Raw genomic sequence first — 27774 nt, 5'->3', positions numbered from 1 at the left:
TAGCAACAGGGATCCTCTGCCCAGGCAGCCAGCTGCTGGACGAGACCGCAGACAGACAAGAGTTACACACACACACACACACGTTAAGAGCAAGTGATGAAAGGAAGACTAGGCCTACTGTAAGTAATTCTGATTTATCTATTTGTTTTATTCAGACATTTTGGTGGGATACATCCCTTGGGATGAATCATTATGTTCTACAGGGGGTCCTGATGAAGCAACACACACATTAAAGGCAGTTCCATTCAAACAGGAACATGGTGTATCTACAAACATGTTTTCTCCCTCATCCCTTTCCCTCTCTGTCTCTTTGGATGTGGGATTATCATGGATTACGCTCCCCTCTTCTCTGATTGGATTACAGACTCCATGACAACATCCCCACTGCACTCTTACCCCACATCAGAAATCAAAAAGCAACCCCGAAAGAGTGAGTGAGTGAGTGAGTGAGTGAGATGATGAGTGAGAGACACATATTTCCCTCAGATTACAAAGACCCACAAAGAATTCAAAAACAAATCCAATTTTGATAAACTCCTATATCTATTGGGTGAAATACCACAGTGTGCCATCACAGCAGCAAGACTTGTGACCTGTTGCCACAAGAAAAGGGCAACCAGTGAAGAACAAACACCATTGTAAATACAACCTGTATTTATGTTTATTTATTTTCCTTTTTTATACTTTAACTATTTTCACATCATTACAACACTATATATACATTATATGACATTTGAAATGTCTTCATTCTTTTGGAACTTTTGGTAATGTAATGTTTACTGTTATTTTTTATTGTTTATTTCACTTTTGTTTATTATCTATTTCACTTGCTTTGGCAATGTAAGCATATTGGTCCCATGCCAATAAAGCCCTTAAATTGAATTTAAATTGAATTGAGAGAGACAGATGAGAGAGGGAGATGTCAACCAAACAGGCAATAAACAAAGAGATATCATAGTTATGATGATGAAATCACCACCACATGTCAGCAACACCATAGGATATAAAGCCTAGCTCTCCAGCCTACTAGCCCACTACTTATACCATGGCCATTGACTATGTGCTTTCAATATGCATTTTTAATATCATGCATTATGATAATATGGAAAATATAAACTCTAGTGTAACTCAATAGCAGTTTATGCATTTCAGTAAAACTTCTGTATTCTGCGATGTTGAATATCAATTCTGCATGCAACAACCTTCTGACCAGTACCTGCTTTTTGCAATGTGTGGGATTTAGCAGAAATGCTTGCCAGGATGTAATTTATTTGACCATTTATTTGATTTTTTATTTTCTTTAGAAGTGTTTACTTACCACCAGCGCTCAGTCCATGACAGATGACATCTCATTGGAATCATCATTTAATTCCGCAAACTCCTTCAAATTGACGTGACATTTTTTAACACAAATATCCATGCAATCAATATCGATCGGTTTCATAAATGAGTCAGAATGGCCTACTGTAGGGCAGGCAGGCTATTATCGTAAATCGGTTAAATTAACCATGGCATCATCTGGCGAAAATCAGATTATTTAGATATCAAATGTACACTCGTTTTACCTCTACCGGCATGACACCGGTTGACAGCGGTAGATTGTGTTTCTTGTCGCAAGACGACCGAACTAGAGCAAACTCCACTGTTTGGGGACGCGGGAGTAGAAAACGAGAGCACTCACTAACACTGGACTCCGCCCCTCTACGTAACACGTAGCCAATAGCAGTTTACGCCACTTTAGCGGGAGAATTCGTCTCTGAAGAGTTGTGTATCATTGTTTTCTTGTAACTAACTGTAAAGCAGAGGCTTACTTGACTAAATAGGTATGTAATTAAACACACATTTATGCCTTATGTTATCTTTCCAACATATTGTCACAAGCTAGTTGGTTGTTATAGACGATGAGATGAAAATGTTGAAGTGTTAAATGTAAGTGTTCTGCACTAATTTGGGCTAACTAGCTACATTAACTTTAGCCAACAGTTAACGTAATGTATCTATCTGAACCAACAATGACGTGTATAAACTCATCATTGGTATAAACCCATACATCTCATTGATCTGAACTAACTATTCAAGGGCCATGTACACTGAATGGAAGTAATATATAGCTATGTTATGTAAATCTGTTATTTAACTAGCTGCCTTTTACTAATCAGCTGCTTACTAGAACATTGATTAGCTAGTTAGCTCGCTGAATAAGGTGTTACAGTAGGAAACAAAAGCCTCCATACCCAGGACCACTAGTACTTGTTCTCCAGGGGGCTCAGGGTTGGCTACCCATAAGCCCTCTTATCGATGTGAAATGATTTTATCAAATATTACAAACACCCCCCTCACTCACAGACAGGATGCGTCGCTCAGGGGCCCCCAGCCAGGTCTTTGGTAACATGGCGAAGAAGCCCCGGTTCGTCCCTCCTGGAGCCTCCCTGGCTGGTCCTCCTGATCCCCCTGTGGGTACTCTGCTTGAACCGGAGCCTCTGGCCCCTAAACTCTCCCCGGGAAACGTGCTCTACAAGGTGAACACACGGTCCACTTCACTTTCATCCTTAGCCACAAATGTGACCCCTATTACTATTGTAGTAACTAATCATAGGAGTCATATTGGAGCTACTTCTCTCTCTAGCCAATGTGAGTAAGACCTTTAACAAATTAACATTCACAAGGCCGCAGGGCCAGACAGATTACCAGGACGCGTACTCAGAGCATGCACTGACCAGCTGGGAAGTGTCTAAACTGACATTTGCACGACTCCAACACCATTAAGTTTGCCGACGACATAACGGTGATAGGCCTGATCACCGACAACAATGAGACATCCTATAGGGAGGAGGTCAGAGTCAACAACCTCTCCCTCAATGTCAGCAAGACAAAGGAGCTGATGGTAGACAACAGGAAACGGAGGGCCGAGCACACCCACATTCATATCAACAGGGCTGTAGTGGAGGGGCAGCATCACCACTTGGTATGGCAACTGCTTGGCATCCGACCGCATGGCACTACAGAGGGTAGTGCGTACGACCCAGTACATCACTGGGGCCAAGCTCCCTGCCATCAAGGACCTCTATGCCAGGCGGTGTCAGAGGAAGGCCTGAAAATGTTCAGACTCCAGCCACCCAGAACATCGACTGTTCTCTCTGCTACCGTACGGAAAACACTACCAATGCACCAACAGGACCCTGTACAGCTTCTAGCCCCAAGCCATAAGACTGCTAAATAGTTTGTTTTAAACTATTAAATGGTTTACATTTACATTGTAGTCATTTAGCAGACACTCTTATCCAGAGCTACTTAGTGCATCCATCTTAAGATAGCTAGGTGGAACAACCACACATCTCAGTCATAGTAAGTACATTTTTCCTGAAAGTAGCTATCAGCAAAGTCAGAGCTAGTCAGGGGTGTTAGTTAACAAATGATTTTTTTGTCAACTTCTCAATACTCATTGTGTATCTATTTTATTATTATGTGTTTTTTCTATTATTTCTCTGTTGTAAAGTAAGTAAGCATTTCACTGTTCATCCAGACCTGTTGTTTACAAAGCATATGACAAATAACATTTGAATTTCTTTGACTTCATCCAAGACTGTGTAAAGGGTTTCACTCCTACTGCGACATGTGGACCTTCTCAGACCTATCTAACAGTTCTCCTTCCTTGCAGGTCCAGCGGAGCCTCTCAGCCCCTGCACCGCCGCTTGCCCTGCCTGTGAAGGCCTTCAGCCTGGTTAAGAGCAGCCCCCAAGCCCCAGGCCTGCCCAGAGCTCTAGCCAGGGTGCTAGGTGCAGCAGACAGTAAGAAGAACGAGCTAGAGCCTGAAGACCCTTCCTTTACAGAGGAGAACACTGGAGACCCAGCTGGTGAGTCAGACATGGGAGGATGGGAGGTGGGTTGTGGTGGTGGCACAGTAAACGGTTGCCATTGAAACCAGGTATTCCTGGTGTAGATCTAATGCATTTAAATGTGAAGCAGTACTTCTGGTAAGCTTTGGATTTACTCTCTATGTCAAAAGCAGAAATCCTGGTGATGAAAATCACAGATTTATAAAGCAACAAAGTTACTACAAACCAACGATGATGGTAAGAATAGTCAGGAACATTTTGTGTGCCATAAGAAATGCAGTATATTAACTATGTAGCATATATTGTTTCCATTTCACTGCTGTTGCTAAAGATGTTCTGAAACATTGTTTGAAAGATGCTGGGATTTTGTATAGGTTAACGATTGAGTTTAAGACCCAAAATGGTGAGGCACGGGTAGGAACTGTATTTTGCCTAATGAAATAGGGCTATTTTTTATTTAAGCAGGCAAGTCAATTAAGAACATACAGTGCCTTCAGAAAGTGTTCAGACCACTTGACTTTTTCCGCACTTTGTTATGTTACAGCCTTATTCTAAAATGGATTAAATAAAAACTCATCCTCAGCAATCTACACACAATACCCCATAATGACAAACCGAAAACAGGTTTTTGAAACATTTTCAAAATTTATACAAAATGTAAAACCGATACCTTATTTACATAAGTATTCAGACCTTTGCTATGAGATTCGAAATTGAGCTCAGGTGCATCCTGTTTCCATTGAGCATCCTTGAGAGTCCACCTGTGGTAAATTCAGTTGTTTGGACATGATTTAGAAAGGCACACACCTGTCTATGTAAGGTCCCACAGTCAACGGAATTGTCCGTAGAGCTCCGAGACAGGATTGTGTCGAGGCACAGATCTAGAGAAAGGGTACCAAAACATTTCTGGAGCATCGAAGGTCCCCAAGTACACAGTGGCCTCCATCATTCTTAAATGGAAGAAGTTTGGACTCTTCCTAGAGCTGGCCACCCGGCTAAACTGAGCAATCGGGGGAGAAGGGCCTTGGTCAAGGAGGTGACCAAGAACCCAAAGGTTACTCTGACAAAAGGCCAGCAGGCCAAAAGACGGAAGCCACTCCTCAGTAAAAGGCACATGACAGCCCATTTGAAGTTTGCCAAAAGGCACCTAGAGATTCTCAGACCATGAGAAACAAGATTCTCTGATCTGATGAAACCAAAATTGAACTCTTTGGCCTGAATGCCAAGTGTCACGTCTGGAAGATACCTGGCACCATCTCGAGTGAAGCATGATGGTGGCAGCATCATGCTGTGGGGATGTTTTTCAACGGCAGGGACTGGGAGACTAGTCAGGATCGAGGCAAAGGTGAATGGAGCAAAGTACAGAGGTCCTTGTTGAAAACCTGCTCCAGAGCTCTCAGGATGTCAGACTGGGGTGAAGGTTCACCTTCCAACAGGACAACGACCCTAAGCACAAAGCAAAGACAACACAGCAGTGACTTTGGGACAAGTCTCTGAATGTCCATGAGTGGCCCAGCCAGAGCCCGGACTTGAACCTGATCAAACATCTCTGGAGAGACCTGAAAATAACTGTGCAGCAACGCTCCCCATCCAACCTGACAGAGCTTGAGAGGATCTGCAGAGAAAAAATACAGGTCTGCTAAGCTTGTAGCGTCATACCCAAGAAGACTCAAGGCTGTAATCGGTGCTTCAACAAAATACTGAGTAAAGGGTCTGAATACTTATGTAAATGTAATATTTCAGTAAAAGAAATATCTAAATGAGCAAACATTTCTAAAAACCTGTTTTTGCTGTCATTATGGGGTATTGTGTGTAGATTGATGAGGAGAAAAAAAGTGATTTAATCCATTTTAAATTAAGGCTGTAACATAACAAAATGTGGAAAAAGTCAAGGGGTCTGAATACTTTCTGAAGGGACTGTATACTTATTTACAATGACGGCTTAGCAAAAGGCTAAACTTTCCAGTTTGAGTGTGTTTTGCAGCTTGTTCCAGTCTCTAGCTGCAGCGAACTGAAAAGAGCAGCGACCCAGGGATGTGTGTGCTTTGGGGACCATTAACAGAATGTGACTGGCAGAACGGGTGTTATTTGTATTGTTTTATTTAACCTTTATTTAACTAGTCAGTTAAGAACAAATTCATATTTTACAATGATGGCCTACCCCGGACAAACCCTCCCCTAACCCGGACGACACTGGACCAATTTGTGCGCCGCCCTATGGGATTCCTGATCACGGCCAGTTGTGATACAGCCTGGGATCGAACCAGGCTCTGTAGTGACGCATCTAGCACTGAGATGCCGTACCTTAGACCGCTGCACCACTCCGTAGGGATGCAGTAGGTATCTCAGATGGGGCAAGTGAGGGCTAAGAGGGTTTTATAAATAAGCATCAACCAGTGGGCCTTGCACTGGATATACAGAGACTGCCAGTTTACAGAGTGCCGTGATGTGTCCTATAAGGAGCATTGTTGGCCGACTGGTAAAGAACATCTAGCTGCTCGAGAGTACCTTTACCTGCCGATCTATACATTTCATCTCTGTAATTTAGCATGGGTAGGATGGTCATCTGAATCAGGGTTGATTCAGGGTTGAATCAGATGAGTGATTACGATAGAGGAAACCAAGTCTAGATTTAACCTTTGGGTTATTTCCAATGTGGTCCTTGATGTAAAAGACAGGAAAAGATGCTACGACCTCCGACAAGACATCAAACATGCAAAAGGACAATATAGGAGGACGGTGGAATCCTATTGCATCGGCTCCGACGCTCGTCATATTTGGCCGGGCTTGCACACGATAACGGATTACCTAGGGAAACAGCCATGAGTTGCCTAGCGATGCAGAACTCCCAAACGAGCTCCATGCCTTTCGTGAAAGCCCCTGTTTTTCCAGATGACTGAGATCTCGCTCTCCGTAGCCGATGTGAGTAAAATGTTTAAACAGGTTCACAATCACAAGGCTGGAATACCAGAGCGTGTTCATCAAAGCATGCGCTGACCAGCTGTGTCAAGTGTCTTAACAGAAATGTTCAATCTCTCCTTGTCCCAGACTGAAATGTCAACATGTTTCAAGCTGACCACCATTGTCCCTGTTTCTGAGATCTCCAAGGTAACCTGCCTAAATGACTAGTCTTGTGGCACTCACATCTGTAATTATGATGTCCAAGGCTGGTCATGACACACATCAACACCATCATCACAGACACCCTAAACCCACTCCAATTCACATACCATCCCAACAGATCCACAGATGATGCAATCTTGCACTTCACACTGCCCTCTTCCACCTGGAGGGGAAATAACTGACAATGCTGTTCATAGACTACAGCTCAGTGTTCAACACCATAGTCCCCCTCCAAGCTAGGGACCCTGGGACTGAAACCTTGGACTGAACCCCTCCCTCTGCAACTTAACCACAAAGCACTACAGAGGTTGGTGCGGGAACCCAGTGCATCACTGGGGCCATGCTCCCTACCGTCCAGGACCTCTATATCAGAGGAAGGCCTGAAAAATTGCCAAAGACTCCAGCCACCCTAACCATAGACTGTTTACTCTGCTACTATCTGGCAAACGGTATTGGAGCACCAGCTCTCAGACCCACAGGCTCAGTTAAAAAGCTGTTATTTTTTTGTCAGTCTGATTTAGGCCTTAGCCGATACTCGTTGGTGTATTTTAATTATGACTACAAATTAAATTATTTTTTATTTGCAAACCCTCACGTGTGCCTGGACTTAGAATATTTTATGCCACTTAACACCTATTTGTGGATAGAATCTTTCCTTGAAACCAAGATCATGTATATGCTGCTTTAGAAAGGAAATGCAGCAAACCGGTATGGCCTTTCTAAGGTGAGCAACATTTAGTCTATCCATTTAGGACTGGCAGGGATTTATTTGATGCTCTGGCTTGGGCTTCAGGGAAACAAACACACACTGAATGAAGCCTAGCCAACTGTAACAAGCCTATGTTTTAATGACAGCAGGTCCAGCATTATGCAAATGAGCGTGGGTAGTGCAGCGGCAGCGCGAGGCAGATTAGAGCTGTGCCTGGGATCAGTGAGCACACGCGCTCTGTCCCCCTCTCTCTCAGAGCAACTAGTGCCTCTTTCTGTCTCTCCTTTCTCCGCTTTTCCTATCTCTTTAGCTTTTCACTAGTTTTTCCCTCATTCTGTTGTTCCCATCAGCGGATGATTCGTGTGTTTCTCTTTGAGAAGCAGCGTTGATTTTCCTTTGTGTAAAAAAAAATAATCGCGCATTCGCACGGACTCGCGCTGCGCGCACACCGCTCCGGTTAAACCAGCGCCGTTTTCTCTTTTCTAGTTAAACGGAAATAAGAATAAAGAAAATGCATCTTTACAATTTCATCGGTATTTCCCCATGTAAGCACACACTCCCCCGTATGTTAGTATTTGGTGTATAGCAGTTAGAACGAGCGCTGGTTTGAGGTTTAGAGAGACCGGGCTGTAAGTAGGTCGGGCTGGGTTTAAGCGGCTTTAGCCTGCGTCAGCCTAAGCTGGGAGGAATTCACCCAAAGCCCTCCGCGGTAGGCGGGGGCCTAAACGAGGCTGGCCTAGTTAAGCCTGATTCTTATTGTTGCCGTGTGTGTTGTGTAACACAGAGCAGAGAAGACCTCGGGTGAGAGAGAGTACATGCAGTTAGACAGAGACTGTTTGATTGAGAATCCATGAAAGGGGGAGAAAGAAGAGGGACAAGGAAGAGAGTGAGTGAGAGTTAAACCAGTATTAGCCTGATCCTCATCACAGAACAGAAAGAAAGGGGAGGTAGAGAACCAGACCAAATCTCAAAAGAAGGAGAGGAAAATAAGCAAGATATTGTGTTGAGTTAGTGCTGGTGTCTAGGCCTGGCTCGGTCCAGTCTGGTTCCCTGGGCTATGTTCTAAGATGGCGTCTGGGTCCGTCTACATGTCGTCCAGTATGGTGGGTAAGGCTCGCTCCTCCAACTTCACCCTGTCTGAGAAACTGGACCTGCTGAAGCTGGTCCGCCCACACATTCTCATCCTGGAGGAGCACACCAACAAGCACGCTGTCATCGTGGACAAGAACAAGTGCTGGGACACAGTGTCTGATCAGTACAACGTCCTGGGGGGGGACAGGCCCCCCCGCACTGCCCAGGGCTTACGCACCCTCTACAAGAGGCTGAAGGAGTCGGCCAAACAGGAAGTGATGCAACGGAGACACGCCCAGCCAGAGTACAGAGGAAGTATATCTGAACCAACCAGGAGAGTGATGGAGATGATACCTCACCTTTTCCATCATGGCGCTATCCACCATGATAAAGACCCAGCGACGATGCACAGGTGAGACTGAGACACACACACACACACACACACACACACACACACACACACACACACACACACACACACACAGGCTGCTCTGTACAGCTCTCAGAGAGGTGAGGGGCTGCTATACTAGTAATTAGAGGGGAGGGGTTGCACTCTACTAGAGAGGAGAGGGGCTGCTCTGTAGAGCTCTACTAGTAACTAGAGGGGAGGGGTTGCTCTGTGGAGCTCTACTAGTAACTAGAGGGGAGGGGTTTCTCTGTAGAGCTCTACTAGTAACTAGAGGAGCGGGGAGGGGCTCTCTGTAGAGCTCTACTAGTAACTAGAGGGGAGGAGCTGCTCTGTAGAGCTCTACTAGTAACTAGAGAGGGGAGGGGATGCTCTGTAGAGCTCTACTAGTAACGAGAGGGGAGGGGCTGCTCTGTAGAGCTCTACTAGTAACGAGAGGGGAGGGGCTGCTCTGTGGAGCTCTACTAGTAACTAGAGGGGAGGAGCTGCTCTGTAGAGCTCTACTAGTAATTATAGGGGAGAGGCTGCTCTGTAGAACTGAACACAGAGCTAACCTCAATCAGTTTACACATGCACACATACACACTCCTCATGCTCACACTCTTGACCTCAGAATAGCCTCAATTCGTCAGGGCATGGACTCTACAAGGTGTTCCACAGGGATTATGGACCATAGTTGTGTCTGGTTGACTGGATGTCCTTTGGGTGGTGGAACATTATTGATACACACGGGAAACTGTTGAGTGTGAAAAACCCAGCAGCATTGCAGTTCTTGACACGTACAGGTGCACCTGGCATCTACTACCATACCCTGTTTAAAGGTTCTTACATTTTATGTCTTGCCCATTCATCCTCTGAATGGCACACATTCTCAATTGTCTCAAGGCTTAAAATCCCCCTTTAACCTGTCTCCTCCCTTTCATCTACACTGATTTCAGGCAGATTTAAAAAATGACATCAATAAGGGATCATAGTTTTCATCTAGATTCACCTGGTTAGTCTGTCATGGAAAGAGCGTTTGTTCTTAATGTTTTGTATACTCAGTGTATAATTTATTATTATATGATAGTTCCAGCTTTAACTAAGACAACAAACAAAATGTGAGTTTACAGCACCTCACACGTCACGTTTACAGCACCTCACACGTCACGGTTACAGCACCTCACACGCCACGGTTACAGCACCTCACTCTCAACGTCACGTTTACAGCACCTCACACGTCACGGTTACAGCACATCACACGTCACGGTTACAGCACCTCACACGTCACGGTTACAGCACCTCACACGCACCTCACGGTTACAGCACCTCACACGTCACGGTTACAGCACCTCACACGTCACGGTTACAGCACCTCACGGTTACAGCACCTCACACGTCACGGTTACAGCACCTCACACGTCGCGTTTACAGCACCTTTACAGCACCTCACACGTCGCGTTTACAGCACCTCACACGTCACGTTTACAGCACCTCACACGTCACGTTTACAGCACCTTACACGTCACGTTTACAGCACCTTACACGTTTACACCTATCACCCCATTCACTCTGTCCAGTTCAAAATATATTTGAGTTGTGGAGATGAGTCTATCAAACCCGCTTTTCAAGAGGCAGAAAGTCAACAATCTGGTCAATTCACATTTGAAACGTAGGAGAGGTGTTAGCCCACAGTAGGAGAATGCATTCTTTAGCAAAGTATGAGATGGTCATGAAAAGGGTTTTAAGAAGAATGTTTTTGACCGTCCCGAAGACCGGCTGTGTTTCTACACAGCCGGTCTTCTACATCTGCATTGCTTGCTGTTTGGGGTTTTAGGCTGGGTTTCTGTACAGCACTTTGTGACATCGGCTGATGTAAAAAGGGCTTTATAAATACATTTGATTGATTGAATACTCTCAATACCCCCACCTAGTGCCACTTATACATGTATGGCTGTAGTAATAAAGCTGTATTCTATTCCATATTCTCTCTGTAGGGTGATGTATAATGAGACAGTAATAACGCTGTATTCTATTCCATATTCTCTCTGTAGGGTGATGTATAATGAGACAGTAATAACGCTGTATTCTATTCCATATTCTCTCTGTAGGGTGATGTATAATGAGACAGTAATAAAGCTGTATTCTATTCCATATTCTCTCTGTAGGGTGATGTATAATGAGACAGTAATAACGCTGTATTATTCTGTTAATCTGCAGGGTGATGTATAATGAGACAGTAATAACGCTGTATTCTATTCCATATTCTCTCTGTAGGGTGATGTAGAATGAGACAGTAATAACGCTGTATTATTCTGTTAATCTGCAGGGTGATGTATAATGAGACAGTAATAACGCTGTATTATTCTGTTAATCTGCAGGGTGATGTAGAATGAGACAGTAATAACGCTGTATTATTCTGTTAATCTGCAGGGTGATGTAGAATGAGACAGTAATAACGCTGTATTATTCTGTTAATCTGCAGGGTGATGTAGAATGAGACAGTAATAACGCTGTATTATTCTGTTAATCTGCAGGGTGATGTAGAATGAGACAGTAATAACGCTGTATTATTCTGTTAATCTGCAGGGTGATGTAGAATGAGACAGTAATAACGCTGTATTATTCTGTTAATCTGCAGGGTGATGTAGAATGAGACAGTAATAACGCTGTATTATTCTGTTAATCTGCAGGGTGATGTAGAATGAGACAGTAATAACGCTGTATTATTCTGTTAATCTGCAGGGTGATGTAGAATGAGACAGTAATAACGCTGTATTATTCTGTTAATCTGCAGGGTGATGTAGAATGAGACAGTAATAACGCTGTATTATTCTGTTAATCTGCAGGGTGATGTATAAGCATGACTCTCCCATGGAGCAACCTGGCAGCAGCTCCTCCCTCCCAGACTACCCATCAAACCCCGTCACCCACCACCTGGACCAGGATGTGATGTATAAGGTCAGGCTGGACCAGGATGTGGTCAGGCTGGATGTGGTCAGGCTGGACCAGGGACGTGAAGCCTCCTCCAGACCTGACTATCCTCTCCACGCGTGTGGGGGTGGTGCTAGGAGGAGAGGGGGCGGAGGAGGAAGATGAGGACTTGGGCAGTGTCCATGGTTATGACGGCTCCCTCTCTCCCTGCCCATCCTCTGTCGTCCTGCCCCTCTCCACCTCACCCGTTCCACTGCAACGTGACCTTTACCTTCATGACCACTACCCCAGCCGTGACCCTGACAGGCTCCGTCCCCTTCAGCTGGCCAAGGAAGAGCACGAGCAGGTCATGACCAATCACAGAAAGATGGGCGTATACCTGGAGGAGAAGAGGGAGGGGCTAAAGAGGAAGCAGGAATTGGAGGAGGAGCTTCTGAGAGCAAAAATCAAAGTAGAGAAACTGAGGGCAGCCAGGCTGAGACATGGACTACCACTGCCACTATAACTAACACACCCATGGTCTGACTGGACTGACCATATGGAACTCAGGAGGAGGCTCTGAACTGTTTCTATGTCTGTGTTTAGTGTGTGGAAGAGGGGTTTGGCCTGAGAAATCATGTTTGTGTGATGAACAGTGAGTTTGAGGGAGGATTTAAAGGTCCAATGCAGCCTTCTCAATCTCAAATCATTTCTGGGTAACAATGAATTACATTACTGTGATTGTTTTCTATTAAAATGCTCAAAAAGAGAAAAAAATAGATTTTTAGCAAAGTTCCATTTCTCAAGTAAGAATTTTGCTCGGATTGTCTGCGAGTGGTCTGAGTGGGGAGGGGGAAACTGATAACAAACTGTTATTGGCCGAACGGTTTTCAACTCTCTTTCTTATTGGTCTATTAACACATTTATGGTGATGTCACCAGGCAGGCCAAAACTCCATCCCACCAAAATGGGCTGAAATTCCAGCTGATCTTTTATAACATCTCTTAAGCTAAAAAGGCATTATCATAGTTTTCACCATTTCACAGTATTCCAATCTCATAGTGTGGAAATATACAGTACCAGTCAAAAGTTTGGACACATCTACTAATTGAATTGTACTATTTTCTACATTGTAGAATAATAGTGAAGACATCAAAACTATGAAAAAACACAATGATTTTTTTTTAAACAAACACACATTGCACTAAAAAAAGTGTTCAACAAATCTAAATATATTTTATATTCTTCGAAGTAGCCACCCTTTTGTCTTGATGACAGCTTTGCACACTCTTGGCATTATCTCAACCAGCTTCATGAGGAATGCTTTTCTTACAGTCTTGAAGAAGTTCCCACAAATGCTGACTACTTGTTGGCTGCTTTTCCTCCACTCTGAAGTCCAACTCATCCCAAACCATCTCAATTGGGTTGAGGTCGGGTGATTGTGGAGGCCAGGTCAGCTGATGCTGCACCATCTCTCTCCTTGGTCAAATAGCCCTTACACAGCCTGGAAGTGTGTTTTAGGTCATTGTCCTGTTGAAATGCTAATGATAGTCCCACTAAGCGCAAACCAGATGGGATGGCGTATCGCTGCAGAATGCTGTGTTAACTATGCTGGTTAAGTGTACCTTGAATTCTAAATTAATCACAGATAGTGTCATGAGCAAAGCACCATCACACCTCCTCCATGCTTCACGGTGGAAACCACACATGCGGAGATCATCCATTCACCTACTCTGCGTCTCACAAAGACAAGGCGGTTGGAATCAAAAATCTCAAAATTGGACTCATCAGAGCAAAGGACAAATTTCCACCAATCTAATGTCCATTTCCCGTGTTTCTTTGCCCAAAAAAGTATCTTCTTATTGGTGTCCTTTAGTAGTGGTTTCTTTGCAGCAATTAGACCATGAAGGCCTGATTCACACTGTCTCCTCTGAACAGTTGATATTGAGATGTCTGTTACTTGAACTCTGAAGCATTTATTTGGGCTGCAATTTCTGAGACTGGTAACTCTAATGAACTTATCCTCTGCAGCAGAGGTAACTCTGGGTCTTCATTTCCTGTGGCGGTCCTCATGAGAGCCAGTTTCATCATAGTGCTTGATGGTTTTTGCGACTCCACTTGAAGAAACTTTCAAAGTTCTTAATGTTCCCTATTGACTGACCTTCATGTCTTAAAGTAATGATGGACTGTCGTTTCTCTTTGCTTATTTCAGCTGTTCTTGCCATTATATGGACTTGGTCTTTTACCAAATAGGGCTATCTTCTGTAAACCACCCCTACCTTGTCACAACACAACTGGTTAGCTCAAACTCAATAAGAAGGAAATAAATGTTTTAATAAGGCACACCTGTTAATGGAAATGCTTTCCAGGTGACTACCTCATGAAGCTGGTTGAGAGAATGCCAAGTGTGTGCGAAGCTGTCATCAAGGCAAAAGGTGGCTCTGTTTTAAGAATCTAAAATATATTTTGATTTGTTTAACACTTTGTTTGGTTACTACATGTCTAGATTTCATAGTTTTGATGTCTTCGCTATTATTCTACAATGTAGAAAATAGTAAAAATGAAGAAAAACCATTGAATGAGTATTTCTGTCCAAACTTTTGACTGGTACTGTATATAAAACACAGGGAAATCTAGTTTTTGACTGCACTGGGCCTTTTGAACAGTGTATTTGCGTAAGGAAGTGTGTGTTTTGAGTGAGGATTTAAACAGTGTGTTTGCGTGTGGGACAGTGTGTGTGGTGACTACGGTTGAGCTATGACTCTGGAGCTAAAGACAATACAGATCTCTGCTTTTGTCAGACGAGAGGCGCTACTATCACTGGTTTCGGGTACTAACGGGTACTATTTTGACTGGTTTCATTTGGTTCAAAACCCTGTGTTGCTTTACCATCCCATTAGGAGGGAAGATGATAGGTGATGAGGAGGGGTTTAGAAGGGGGTGTTGCTGTTACAGTGGTGTGATGTTCAGTGTTTCTTGTTCAGATCTGTGGTTTCATTGTTTTCTATTAAAATATTTTTTCTAGTTTGGTTTTGTGCTTTATCATCTTCCTCTTCCCTTCTCCAACCTCCCCTTCTCTATCCCTCTCTCTTCCCTTCTCCAACCTCCCCTTCTCTATCCCTCTCTCTTCCCTTCTCCAACCTCCCCTTCTCTATCCCTCTCTCTTCCCCTCTTCTTTAGCCCCTCACCCCCACATCTCTCCTCACCTTTCCCCTTCGCTCTGGACTCAATATGAAGTTATCTTCACTGTAAGCCTGCTACCTGTAAGAGTGAATGTTTTTAATTCAGACCCTGTCTGCAGGTAACTGTTACACTAGTGAAGAAGTGAGGTAAAGCACAGATGCAGTGATGCTTAACTACAGTGACTATACAGTCCTAATATAGTAATTTTTTTAGAAGAAACTGGATTAAATGTTTCTCTGTAAGGCAAGGGAACCCTCTATAGAGATAAATATAGTGAAATGGCTTGGACAGCCTCTTGCGGCCCAGGGCTGATGTCTCATCCTGGGCATGGCACTGTAGGAAAGTCCCAGGCTGCAAGTAGAGTGGAGGCCTCAGTGAAGTAGCAACCTCAACTGGTGAACATGTGAACTGCCACTCAGCAGATCTTGCATAAAACCTTAGTGAATCATAATTTGACATTTGTGTACACACGCAATTCACACTTTCCTAAATTGTATGTTGCTGCTGTCAATAACATAATTGAAAACAAATGTATTTAGAAAGCAATTCAAATCCTTGGTTCAGGGTGTAGTATTTTATTATTAGGAGCCCCATTAGCTACTGCTGAAACAGCAGATACTCTTCCTGGTGTCCACACGAAACATGACATAATACTGAACATTAATGGACAGAACTACATACATTTAAAATAGGAATTCACGCTTTTATACCTGCTTTAGCTTATATAAAAGACCAATCAGTATCTTGTACTGAAAAAGAGTTGAGCTACTTGTCTCCACTGGTGTTTGTTCCAGTATATTTAGTTTGCAGGCTGCTGTTTGTGTGAGCAGTAATGTGTGTTAATGCTCTGATTATTAGTGTTGATGTTTTCTGGGTTTCAGATTTCAGATGTTCCTCACAGAGTCCGGCAGGAGGCTGTGGTCCAGTTGGGGTCGGGGCAGGGTCTGGTAGCGGTGCTGGTTCTGACGGGCCGCGGTACTTCAGTGTGATGTGGTGTAAGGCCAGTGGGAGGAAACACAAACGCTGGCAGGGAGACGCTGTCCTGGTGACACGAGGGCGCACCGCCACGCTTAAAGACATGGAGGGCAAGGACATCGGCACAGGTGAGTGTGTGAACATTTTAGGTTTCCCCAAACACAGATTAAACATAGTTCTTGACTAAAAATCATGCTCAATGGAGAATTCTGATTTGAAAGTGGTTTTAGTCCAGAACTAGGGCTACTCTGTGGCCAGGAGACCGGCCCTGAGAGGGTTATTTTCCGAGTGCATCGGAGAGTGATTCAGATTGTGTGTGTAGATAGTGGCTATAAGGTATCAGAGCTGGCATCGCTGGGTGAAGGAGAGACCTTGATGATAGGAGCTAAACAGGTGGAGGTGATGGGACTCATATCAGAGCTGAACTACAATAAGGGCCGCTGTTTCCTTGACGTCCATGTGGAGAAGGTGGAGCCTAAGATATCAGCTCCTCCCCCCTCACAACGCCCAGCTTCCAAACCGTTCTGCCGTCCGACGCTATTGGGCGGAGAGACTGATAGGGGAGTGGCCAAGCCTCAGGAGGAGGGGCCCTGTAAACCACGCCATGACCCTCTAGCACCAGGTAAATACACAGACATACAGTACACTCTCTCATCACACACACACATGAAGTTACACATTCTCACACACTTCAAACACACCATACTCATCATCTCTCTAATGGTGTGTGTAGGAGCCATTGTCATGCCCCGGCCCTCAACCAATCACCAGTGGACGTATAACAAGGCAGGCCTCCCACTGGTGGACGTGGTGGTTGACCCCTACTTGACCTCTCACCTCCGACCCCACCAGCGAGACGGCCTGCTGTTCCTCTACGAGTGTGTCATGGGGATGAGGTAATAGGAGATGTGTGTCTGTTCATGATGAATCCTCTGATCACTCCAAAATGTAATGTTGTGTTCCACAAGGCTCTGTGCTTGGGCTGCTATTTATTTACTTTGATTAATTATCTGTGTGTGTGGGTGGTGTGTGTCAGGGCTACATGTAGGTACGGTGCTATCCTGGCAGATGAGATGGATCTGGGTAAGACCCTCCAGAGCGTGGCTTTGACATGGACGCTGCTAAAGCAGGGCCCATACGGCGGGAAGCCGGTTGCTAAGCTTGTGCTGGTGGTTGCCCCTGGCAGCGGAGTTTAAGAAGTGGCTTGGCCGTGAGAGGATCAACGTCTACACTGTTAACCAGGTAGGGGTGTGTTTGATCAGCATCTACACTGTTAACCAGGTAGGGGTGTGTTTGATCAGCGTCTACACTGTTAACCAGGTAGGGGTGTGTTTGATCAGCATCTACACTGTTAACCAGGTAGGGGTGTGTTTGATCAGCGTCTACACTGTTAACCAGGTAGGGGTGTGTTTGATCAGCATCTACACTGTTAACCAGGTAGGGGTGTGTTTGATCAGCATCTACACTGTTAACCAGGTAGGGGTGTGTTTGATCAGCATCTACACTCTTAACCAGGTAGGGGTGTGTTTGATCAGCATCTACACTGTTAACCAGGTAGGGGTGTGTTTGATCAGTGTCTACACTGTTAACCAGGTAGGGGTGTGTTTGATCAGTGTCTACACTGTTAACCAGGTAGGGGTGTGTTTGATCAGCATCTACACTGTTAACCAGGTAGGGGTGTGTTTGATCAGCATCTACACTCTTAACCAGGTAGGGGTGTGTTTGATCAGCATCTACACTGTTAACCAGGTAGGGGTGTGTTTGATCAGTGTCTACACTGTTAACCAGGTAGGGGTGTGTTTGATCAGTGTCTACACTGTTAACCAGGTAGGGGTGTGTTTGATCAGCGTCTACACTGTTAACCAGGTAGGGGTGTGTTTGATCAGCGTCTACACTGTTAACCAGGTAGGGGTGTGTTTGATCAGCGTCTACACTGTTAACCAGGTAGGGGTGTGTTTGATCAGCGTCTACACTGTTAACCAGGTAGGGGTGTGTTTGGAGGAGGAGGAAGAGGGGGAGTGTGTTTCCCTGTAGTGCTGTTTCTGATCCATATGGTGATGTGTGTGTTCTGTGTTGTGTTGGTCATTAGGACCACAGGGTGGAGCTGTTTGCAGCATCTCCTCTCCACAGTGTATTAGTGATCAGCTATGAGATGCTGCTTCGCTCTCTGGAAGTGGTGAGTTGGTTCACAGCAGCTTATCTAACAGGGGTGGGAAGTACCACTGTTACAACACTGTTGAATTACACCTCAACTCCTAAATGACACAGATTAGGAGTACGATGGATGATACACTCATGGGACATTATAACGTTGTGTGTGTGTGTTGTGTAGGTACAGAAGCTGGAGTTTGGGCTGGTGATCTGTGATGAGGGTCACAGGTTGAAGAACAGCAGCATCAAGACTTCCTCTGCCCTCAGCAGTCTCAGCTGTACACGCAGAGTTATTCTGACAGGTACACACACAGCCCTCTGTTTTATTGACCTTTTACTTTCTCCTAGTATTTTCTCATCTATTGTGTTTGCTGTACTGTAGGTACTCCTGTCCAGAATGACCTGCAGGAGTTCTATGCCATCATAGAGTTTGTGAACCTGGGCATTCTGGGGTCGTCTGCTGCCTACAGGAAGGTGTACGAGGAGCCAATCCTCCGCTCTCGACAGCCCATCTGCACTGAGGTACATTAACCATCTACACTCTATATCTGTCTCTATACCTCTACACTATCTCTATTGTACGCTCACAACAGCCCTCCTGCACTGAGGTACATTACCCATCTCTACTCTGTCTCTATACCTCTACACTATCTCTATTGTACGCTCACAACAGCCCTCCTGCACTGAGGTACATTACCCATCTACACTCTGTCTCTATACCTCTACACTCTCTCTATTGTATGCTCACAACAGCCCTCCTACACTGAGGTACTGTCTGCATCTCTATCTCTGTCTCTATACCTCTACACTATCTCTTTATTGTACGCTCACAACAGCCCTCCTGCACTGAGGTACATTACCCATCTACACTCTGTCTCTATACCTCTACACTATCTCTCTATTGTACGCTCACAACAGCCCTCCTGCACTGAGGTACATTACCCATCTACACTCTCTGTCTCTATACCTCTACACTATCTCTCTATTGTATGCTCACAACAGCCCTCCTGCACTGAGGTACATTACCCATCTACACTCTCTGTCTCTATACCTCTACACTTCTCTCTATTGTATGCTCACAACAGCCCTCCTGCACTGAGGTACATTACCCATCTACACTCTCTGTCTCTATACCTCTACACTTCTCTCTATTGTACGCTCACAACAGCCCTCCTGCACTGAGGTACATTACCCATCTACACTCTCTGTCTCTATACCTCTACACTTCTCTCTATTGTACGCTCACAACAGCCCATCTGCACTGAGGTACATTACCCATCTACACTCTCTGTCTCTATACCTCTACACTATCTCTCTATTGTACGCTCACAACAGCCCTCCTGCACTGAGGTACATTACCCATCTACACTCTCTGTCTCTATACCTCTACACTATCTCTCTATTGTACGCTCACAACAGCCCTCCTGCACTGAGGTACATTAACCATCTACACTCTGTCTCTATACCTCTACACTATCTCTCTATTGTATGCTCACAACAGCCCTCCTGCACTGAGGTACATTACCCATCTACACTCTCTGTCTCTATACCTCTACACTCTCTCTATTGTACGCTCACAACAGCCCTCCTGCACTGAGGTACATTACCCATCTACACTCTCTGTCTCTATACCTCTACACTTCTCTCTATTGTATGCTCACAACAGCCCTCCTGCACTGAGGTACATTACCCATCTACACTCTCTGTCTCTATACCTCTACACTTCTCTCTATTGTATGCTCACAACAGCCCTCCTGCACTGAGGTACATTACCCATCTACACTCTCTGTCTCTATACCTCTACACTTCTCTCTATTGTACGCTCACAACAGCCCTCCTGCACTGAGGTACATTACCCATCTACACTCTCTGTCTCTATACCTCTACACTTCTCTCTATTGTATGCTCACAACAGCCCTCCTGCACTGAGGTACATTACCCATCTACACTCTCTGTCTCTATACCTCTACACTATCTCTCTATTGTACGCTCACAACAGCCCTCCTGCACTGAGGTACATTACCCATCTACACTCTCTGTCTCTATACCTCTACACTTCTCTCTATTGTACGCTCACAACAGCCTTCCTGCACTGAGGTACATTAACCATCTACACTCTGTCTCTATACCTCTACACTTCTCTCTATTGTACGCTCACAACAGCCCTCCTGCACTGAGGTACATTACCCATCTACACTCTCTGTCTCTATACCTCTACACTATCTCTATTGTATGCTCACAACAGCCCTCCTGCACTGAGGTACATTACCCATCTACACTCTGTCTCTATACCTCTACACTATCTCTCTATTGTATGCTCACAACAGCCCTCCTGCACTGAGGTACATTACCCATCTACACTCTGTCTCTATACCTCTACACTATCTCTCTATTGTATGCTCACAACAGCCCTCCTGCACTGAGGTACATTACCCATCTACACTCTGTCTCTATACCTCTACACTATCTCTCTATTGTATGCTCACAACAGCCCTCCTGCACTGAGGTACATTACCCATCTACACTCTCTGTCTCTATACCTCTACACTTCTCTCTATTGTACGCTCACAACAGCCCATCTGCACTGAGGTACATTACCCATCTACACTCTGTCTCTATACCTCTACACTATCTCTTTATTGTATGCTCACAACAGCCCTCCTGCACTGAGGTACATTACCCATCTACACTCTCTGTCTCTATACCTCTACACTCTCTCTATTGTACGCTCACAACAGCCCATCTGCACTGAGGTACATTACCCATCTACACTCTGTCTCTATACCTCTACACTTCTCTCTATTGTATGCTCACAACAGCCCTCCTACACTGAGGTACATTACCCATCTACACTCTGTCTCTATACCTCTACACTCTCTCTATTGTACGCTCACAACAGCCTTCCTGCACTGAGGTACATTAACCATCTACACTCTGTCTCTATACCTCTACACTCTCTCTATTGTATGCTCACAACAGCCTTCCTGCACTGAGGTACATTAACCATCTACACTCTGTCTCTATACCTCTACACTCTCTCTATTGTATGCTCACAACAGCCCTCCTGCACTGAGGTACATTAACCATCTACACTCTGTCTCTATACCTCTACACTATCTCTCTATTGTATGCTCACAACAGCCCTCCTGCACTGAGGTACATTACCCATCTCTATCTCTGTCTCTATACCTCTACACTTCTCTCTATTGTATGCTCACAACAGCCCTCCTGCACTGAGGTACATTACCCATCTACACTCTGTCTCTATACCTCTACACTTCTCTCTATTGTACGCTCACAACAGCCCTCCTGCACTGAGGTACATTACCCATCTACACTCTGTCTCTATACCTCTACACTCTCTCTATTGTACGCTCACAACAGCCCTCCTGCACTGAGGTACATTACCCATCTACACTCTGTCTCTATACCTCTACACTTCTCTCTATTGTATGCTCACAACAGCCCTCCTGCACTGAGGTACTGTCTGCATCTCTTTCTCTCCCTTCATTCCTTCTCTATATCTCTCCCTGTAGGAGGAGAGAGTTTTGGGGGAGGAGCGAGCGGCTGAGCTCTCTCGTCTGACTGGTCTGTTTATTTTGAGGCGGACCCAAGAGATCATCAACCGCTACCTGCCGCCTCGTCTTGATTGGACAGTGTTCTGTAGCCCCTCCCCCTTGCAGCGGGAGCTGTACCAGGCTCTCCTCTCGCACCGTGTCATCCGAGCCTGTCTACAGGGGTCGACACAGACTCACACACACCTCGCCTGCATCACCGCCCTGAAAAAGCTCTGCAACCACCCAGGACTGCTCTACTCCACTGTACAGGTATGACACACAAAGACACGATGATGATGACAACAATGATGATGATGATTGTGTGTGTGTTCCAGGAGCGTTCTGATGGCGGCTCAGCAGAGATTTCTCTGTATGAAGGGCTAAGAGGTGTCTTTCCAGAGTCTTACTCTTCTGGGGGCTTCAGTACAGCTGACTCAGGGAAACTACTGGTCCTGTCTGACCTACTGACCACTATTCACCACCTCAGCTCTACTGACAGGTAGGTGTGTGTGTCTGTGTGTGCGTGTTAGTATGAAGTGTGTCCAGGGATCCAGGCACACTGGCATTGGTTTGTTGACACCATAGGGATCCTATTAAATTACTAGATGGGCTGTCATAAACCCTCAAAGTTCCAGAATGGAGTGAAAATGGCAGCCATATTAGCCAGGGAGAATCCAAACCTGTCTAATTGGAATGAATGACCATAGAGGCAGAATCCAGATGTTTCTTATAGAGGAAAATAAAAGCAAAGCATGTGATATCAGAAATTGTGTAATAGAATTATTGTCAACCTAAAATATTGTCATATAATTATAAATACAATGTATATGGATTTTATACACATTTTCTGTATAAATAGCCTCTGTATAAATATATGTGAACAGACCATAAATGTCAACATTTTAGTTTTCTTGGAAAGCTGTGAGTTATATGATACAATGTCAGTACTTGTTGCATTTACAATTTGTCTCAGTCCCATCGTCAACTGATGTCAGCCAGTGTCTGGCTGTGGATTGACTGTGTTGTTTCAATGGAATGTTGGCAGTTAATTAGAAACATTTATAGAATAATTCCTCTAAAACTGTCTGGCTAACAAACACACGGCAGATAAATTCTTAAAATGCATTACTTCATATAATATCACAGAAATCCCTGACCAACATGGCTGATCTTTAGACCATCATAAGAAGGTTCATGTCCAGTCTAGTATTCTAATTCTATGGTTGACACACTCATACTCTGGTACATAACCGTGAGATGATCTTGACCATCTTGATCCTGTGTGTGTGTGTGTGTGTGTACAGGGTGGTGTTGGTGTCCAACTACACTCAGACGTTAGACCTACTCCAGGACCTGTGTGTCCACCTGGGCTACACCTACTGTCGCCTGGACGGCAACACCCCCACCATCCAGAGGCAGCGATTGGTGGACAACTTCAACAGCCCTCACTCCGCCCACTTCCTCTTCCTCCTGAGTTCTAAAGCCGGAGGGGTGGGGCTTAACCTGATCGGGGCCTCCCACCTGGTCCTATACGACATCGACTGGAACCCTGCCAACGATATACAGGTACACACTCTCACTCACCAGCATTAGTGTATGTTTCATTCACATCTGAAACACACATGTACACGTTACTGGTCAGTCAGTACCTGCTATGCTCTTGGAGGAGTGAGGATGAGGAAGAGGCCTTCCTCCTGATGTGATAGTTGGGCTGATGTGTGTGTGTCTGTCTGTGTGTCTGTCCCCCTCCAGGCAATGTCACGAGTGTGGAGAGACGGACAGAAGAAGACTGTTCACATCTACCGCCTGCTCACTGCAGGTACCATAGAGGAGCGTATCTTCCAGAGGCAGGTGTCCAAACAGGGGCTTTCTGGGACAGTGGTGGACTTGGGGAAAGGGGCGGAGCACACCAGCTTCTCCTCCAATGAGCTGTGAGATCTCTTCAGCCTGACGGACACACCCTGTCTCACTCACGACCTGCTACACTGCAGCTGCAGTATGGACGGATCAGCCCCGGGTAATAAATATATATATATATATATATATATATATATATATATATATATATATATATATATATATATATATATATACTGCTCAAAAAAAATAAAGGGAACACTGAAACAACACAATGTAACTCTAAGTAAATCACACTTCTGTGAAATCAAACTGTCCACTTAGGAAGCAACACTGATTGACAATAAATTTCACATGCTGTTGTGCAAATGGAATAGACAACAGGTGGAAATTAAAGGCAATTAGCAAGACACCCCCAATAAAGGAGTGGTTCTGCAGGTGGTGACCACAGACCACTTCTCAGTTCCTATGCTTCCTGGCTGATGTTTTGGTCACTTTTGAATGCTGGCGGTGCTTTCACTCTACAGTTTGATTTCACAGAAGTGTGATTGACTTGGAGTTACATTGTGTTGTTTAAGTGTTCCCTTTATTTTTTTGAGCAGTGTATAATCACACCCGTTGTCTGCTTGTGTTTTTATTTAATGTGTTTCTTGTGTTTATTATAGAAGAAGGAGAGGATGAGGCACCTGCGTCTGATAGGCCGTGCCAGCTGGGTCGTCAAGGTGACCGTGGTGGGGCGGGGCAGAAGCATCTGAGCATGTCAGAGCTGATACAGTGGAGACACTTCACAGGGGACACACACACCTTCAGAGATGCTTACCTGGACCATGCACGAACCCACATCTCCTTCGCCTTCCAGTCCACCATCTCACACACCACTCAGTAATACACACACAGGCTTTCCACAAATGACCTCGTGCAGAGACCTAAGAATTGTCCCTTTCTGAGAAACATTGGACTATGTTATTCTTTCTTTATATTCTCTACTGTTTTTACAGTTTGATAGAAGAGAACGTGTAAATTATGGAATAAACTGCTACGTTATATTGTGTATTCCATCTGTCTTTTTTTCTGTTGCAGAAATAACAAGATGAATCAAACACTGCAGATGAATCATACACTGCAGATGAGTCATACACTGCAGATGAGTCATACACTGCAGATGAATCAAACACTGCAGATCAAATCAAATGTTATTTGTGACATGCACCGAATACCACAGGTGTAGTAGACCTGACCGTGAAACGCTTACTTACATGAATCAAACACTGCAAATTAATCAAATCAAATTGTATTGTTCACACACATGTTTTGCAGGTGTAGTGAAATGCTTGTGTTCCTAGCTCCAACAGCACAGTAGTATCTAAACACTGCAAATGTATCAACCACTGCAGATGAATGAAACACTCTCCATTAAAACCTGTGTTTCACTTTTAGGGATGGAGAGGTGGAAATGACTTCTGGAATGAGAGGTATCCAGCTGAATGAGTGTCCATGTCAACTGTTTCATTCTTGGCAAAGTGTGTTTCCACTGCTTTCAACTGTTTCATAAAGGTTTATATTATCTGAGTTATAGTCCAGGACCACACACACAGCAAGGCTGGCATGAAGGGAATGTGAACACACGCCACCACCCTGGGAGAGCCAGCCTCAGTACTGTAGTTACAACTGGTAGAGATGGAGCCTCAGTACTGTAGTTACAACTGGTAGAGATGGAGCCTCAGTACTGTAGTTACTACTGGTAGAGATGGAGCCTCAGTACTGTAGTTACTACTGGTAGAGATGGAGCCTCAGTACTGTAGTTACTACTGGTAGAGATGGAGCCTCAGTACTGTAGTTACTACTGGTAGAGATGGAGCCTCAGTACTGTAGTTACTACTGGTAGAGATGGGGCCTCAGTACTGTAGTTACTACTGGTAGAGATGGAGCCTCAGTACTGTAGTTACTACTGTAAGGGAACACCCCCCTAAAATGGACAAAAATGAATGGGAAGTCATTGGCACTGGACAAACCATATACACGGTGTCCAATACCACTCAATTCGGCGTCGTTTCGTTCAAAGTTGATTGCAAATGCCATATGGCAAATGCCAGGTGTAACACTTTGAAAATCCAACAGGTGGCGAGCGCGCTCCACCGTGGTTTTTCATATTGCAATTGCAACAAGTCAACATCCAAAAGCAAAATTTTGAAAAAGTGAAAAAAAATTCTAAAACTTACCACCCCCATAAAAAAGTGCTTTCTGGACCATTTTTTAAAATTCTTTAGATTTTTTTCATCAAATACACATGTGTAAGAACTGTATGAATATACTTTTGTCCAATTTTATTATCATAATTTATTTTTGAAAGCATGAGATAAGGCATATGTTTTGTCCATTTGCAATATGATTTCATAGGAAGTCAAAAGTCAAAATTAGCAGAAATTTTGAAAAAACTTCACACACCTTTAAAGTGCTTTCTGGACCGTTTTTCAAAATTATTTCGATTTTTGTGTCAATTAAACATGTATAAGAACTGTATCAACATACTTTAGTCATATTTATTATTTTTTTAAATTAAAAAAGTCATTATTTTTTTAACTACTTTTTAATCCAACTTTGCATAAGGCATATGTTTTCTCCATTTGCAAATGATTTCATAGGAAGTCAAAAGTCAAAATGATGGCAAAATTTTCTTCCAAAATCTTCACCCGGACCCTTAAAAAGTGCTTTCTGGTCTGTTTTTCGAAATTCTTTAGAATTTTGCGTCAATTACACACGTATAAGAACTGTATCAATATACTTTAGTCATATTTTATTATCATCATTTAAAAAAAAAAATTTTTTACTTGTGCATAAGGCATATGTTTTGTCCATTTGCAATATGATTTCATAGGAAGTCAAAAGTCAGTCAAAAGTAACTTTTTTGGGGGCCAAATGCCATAAGAAATTTGACGTGCTCAAAAATCCTGCAGAAATGCTATATAGACTGGGCTGATGAACACAGGATGGCCGGGCAGTGATAGTTGTTTCTTTCCATCACTCGTTGTGTTGATTTCATCATGTCCATTTGGTGATGTTTTTTTCACTATTGACTGTGTGTGTGTGATTTAGTTTTTCTTTGACATTTTATGGGAAAAATGACTGATTTACAGTTCATGGGGGTTGCCTAATCACACATATGAAGTTTTGGAAAGATCTGACTTTTTTAACCCTTCGAAACAGCCCCTGTGACACCACTTATGGCACTTCCGGTTGGCACCGGAAGCTATAATTAAACACAGATCCTCATTGGGGTATGCCTTTACAGAATCCTGAGTTTTAAGTGTTTACGTTAAGAACCGACCGATTTACACAGGGTTGAATGCACTATTTATAACAAACTGCTGATTGGGTATGGAAAAACACATTTAGGGTCATTTTTAACCACTTCCGGTTGCTTCAGGAAGCTTAGAATCGACACAGGTAGACCTCATAGTGTCCTGATGGACTGTCATTGAAGACAGGTTCATAGGCTTCAGGTTGACTTTAGAGGAGCAGGTCATGTATTCCTATAGGGAGAGATGTCATTGTAATCTGTGAGATCAAAAAACCCTGTTTTACTGTTAAGGGTTAATGCCACACGGTCAAGTTTAGGCTTGCACAGATCGGGAGGACCTCAGGAACGTACCTGAGGTCGAATTGTGCTTCTCACCCTAACGGTTCTCTCACTGTCACCCAAAAGCAAATGACATTTAGGGCCAGGCTCACGGTCGCTGCATTCAGAGCGAGCTACGGTCAAGCGGGGCATCTCGTTGAACTTGGCACGGCTTAGAGAATATGGAAATATGGAATATGGCTCTGTGTCTTTAAGCACCGCATTTTGTCACTCCATCCTTGCTGTGTGTGTGTGAGAGCTTTTCTTTGACATCTGTTGGGAGAAATGAATGACTTACAGTTCATGGGGGTTGCCTAATCACACATATGAAGTTTTGAAAAGATCTGACCTTTTTAACCCTTGGAAACAGCACCTATGACACAATTTTAAGGCACTTC

At 44.2% G+C, this 27774-nt stretch overlaps 1 protein-coding gene across 1 annotated transcript; it reads left to right on the top strand.

Annotated features, from left to right (window-relative positions):
• The first annotated feature begins 1377 nt into the window (after nt 1-1377).
• LOC112236411 (DNA repair and recombination protein RAD54B-like) lies at nt 1378-24646 on the top strand. Its single transcript, XM_042319342.1, is given in 16 exon segments — nt 1378-1823; nt 2347-2519; nt 3659-3854; nt 16102-16323; nt 16518-16817; nt 16929-17091; nt 17232-17381; nt 17383-17437; nt 18285-18371; nt 18528-18648; nt 18729-18868; nt 21883-22173; nt 22239-22402; nt 23208-23469; nt 23656-23920; nt 24426-24646. Coding segments are annotated over 15 exon segments (2805 nt in total). The 5' UTR covers nt 1378-1823; nt 2347-2351.
• Nucleotides 24647-27774: the final 3128 nt, after the last annotated feature.

The sequence above is a fragment of the Oncorhynchus tshawytscha genome, unplaced genomic scaffold (genome assembly GCF_018296145.1).
Source record: "Oncorhynchus tshawytscha isolate Ot180627B unplaced genomic scaffold, Otsh_v2.0 Un_scaffold_17_pilon_pilon, whole genome shotgun sequence".
Lineage (NCBI taxonomy): Eukaryota > Metazoa > Chordata > Actinopteri > Salmoniformes > Salmonidae > Oncorhynchus > Oncorhynchus tshawytscha.
This window is presented reverse-complemented; position numbering and strand designations above follow the sequence as displayed.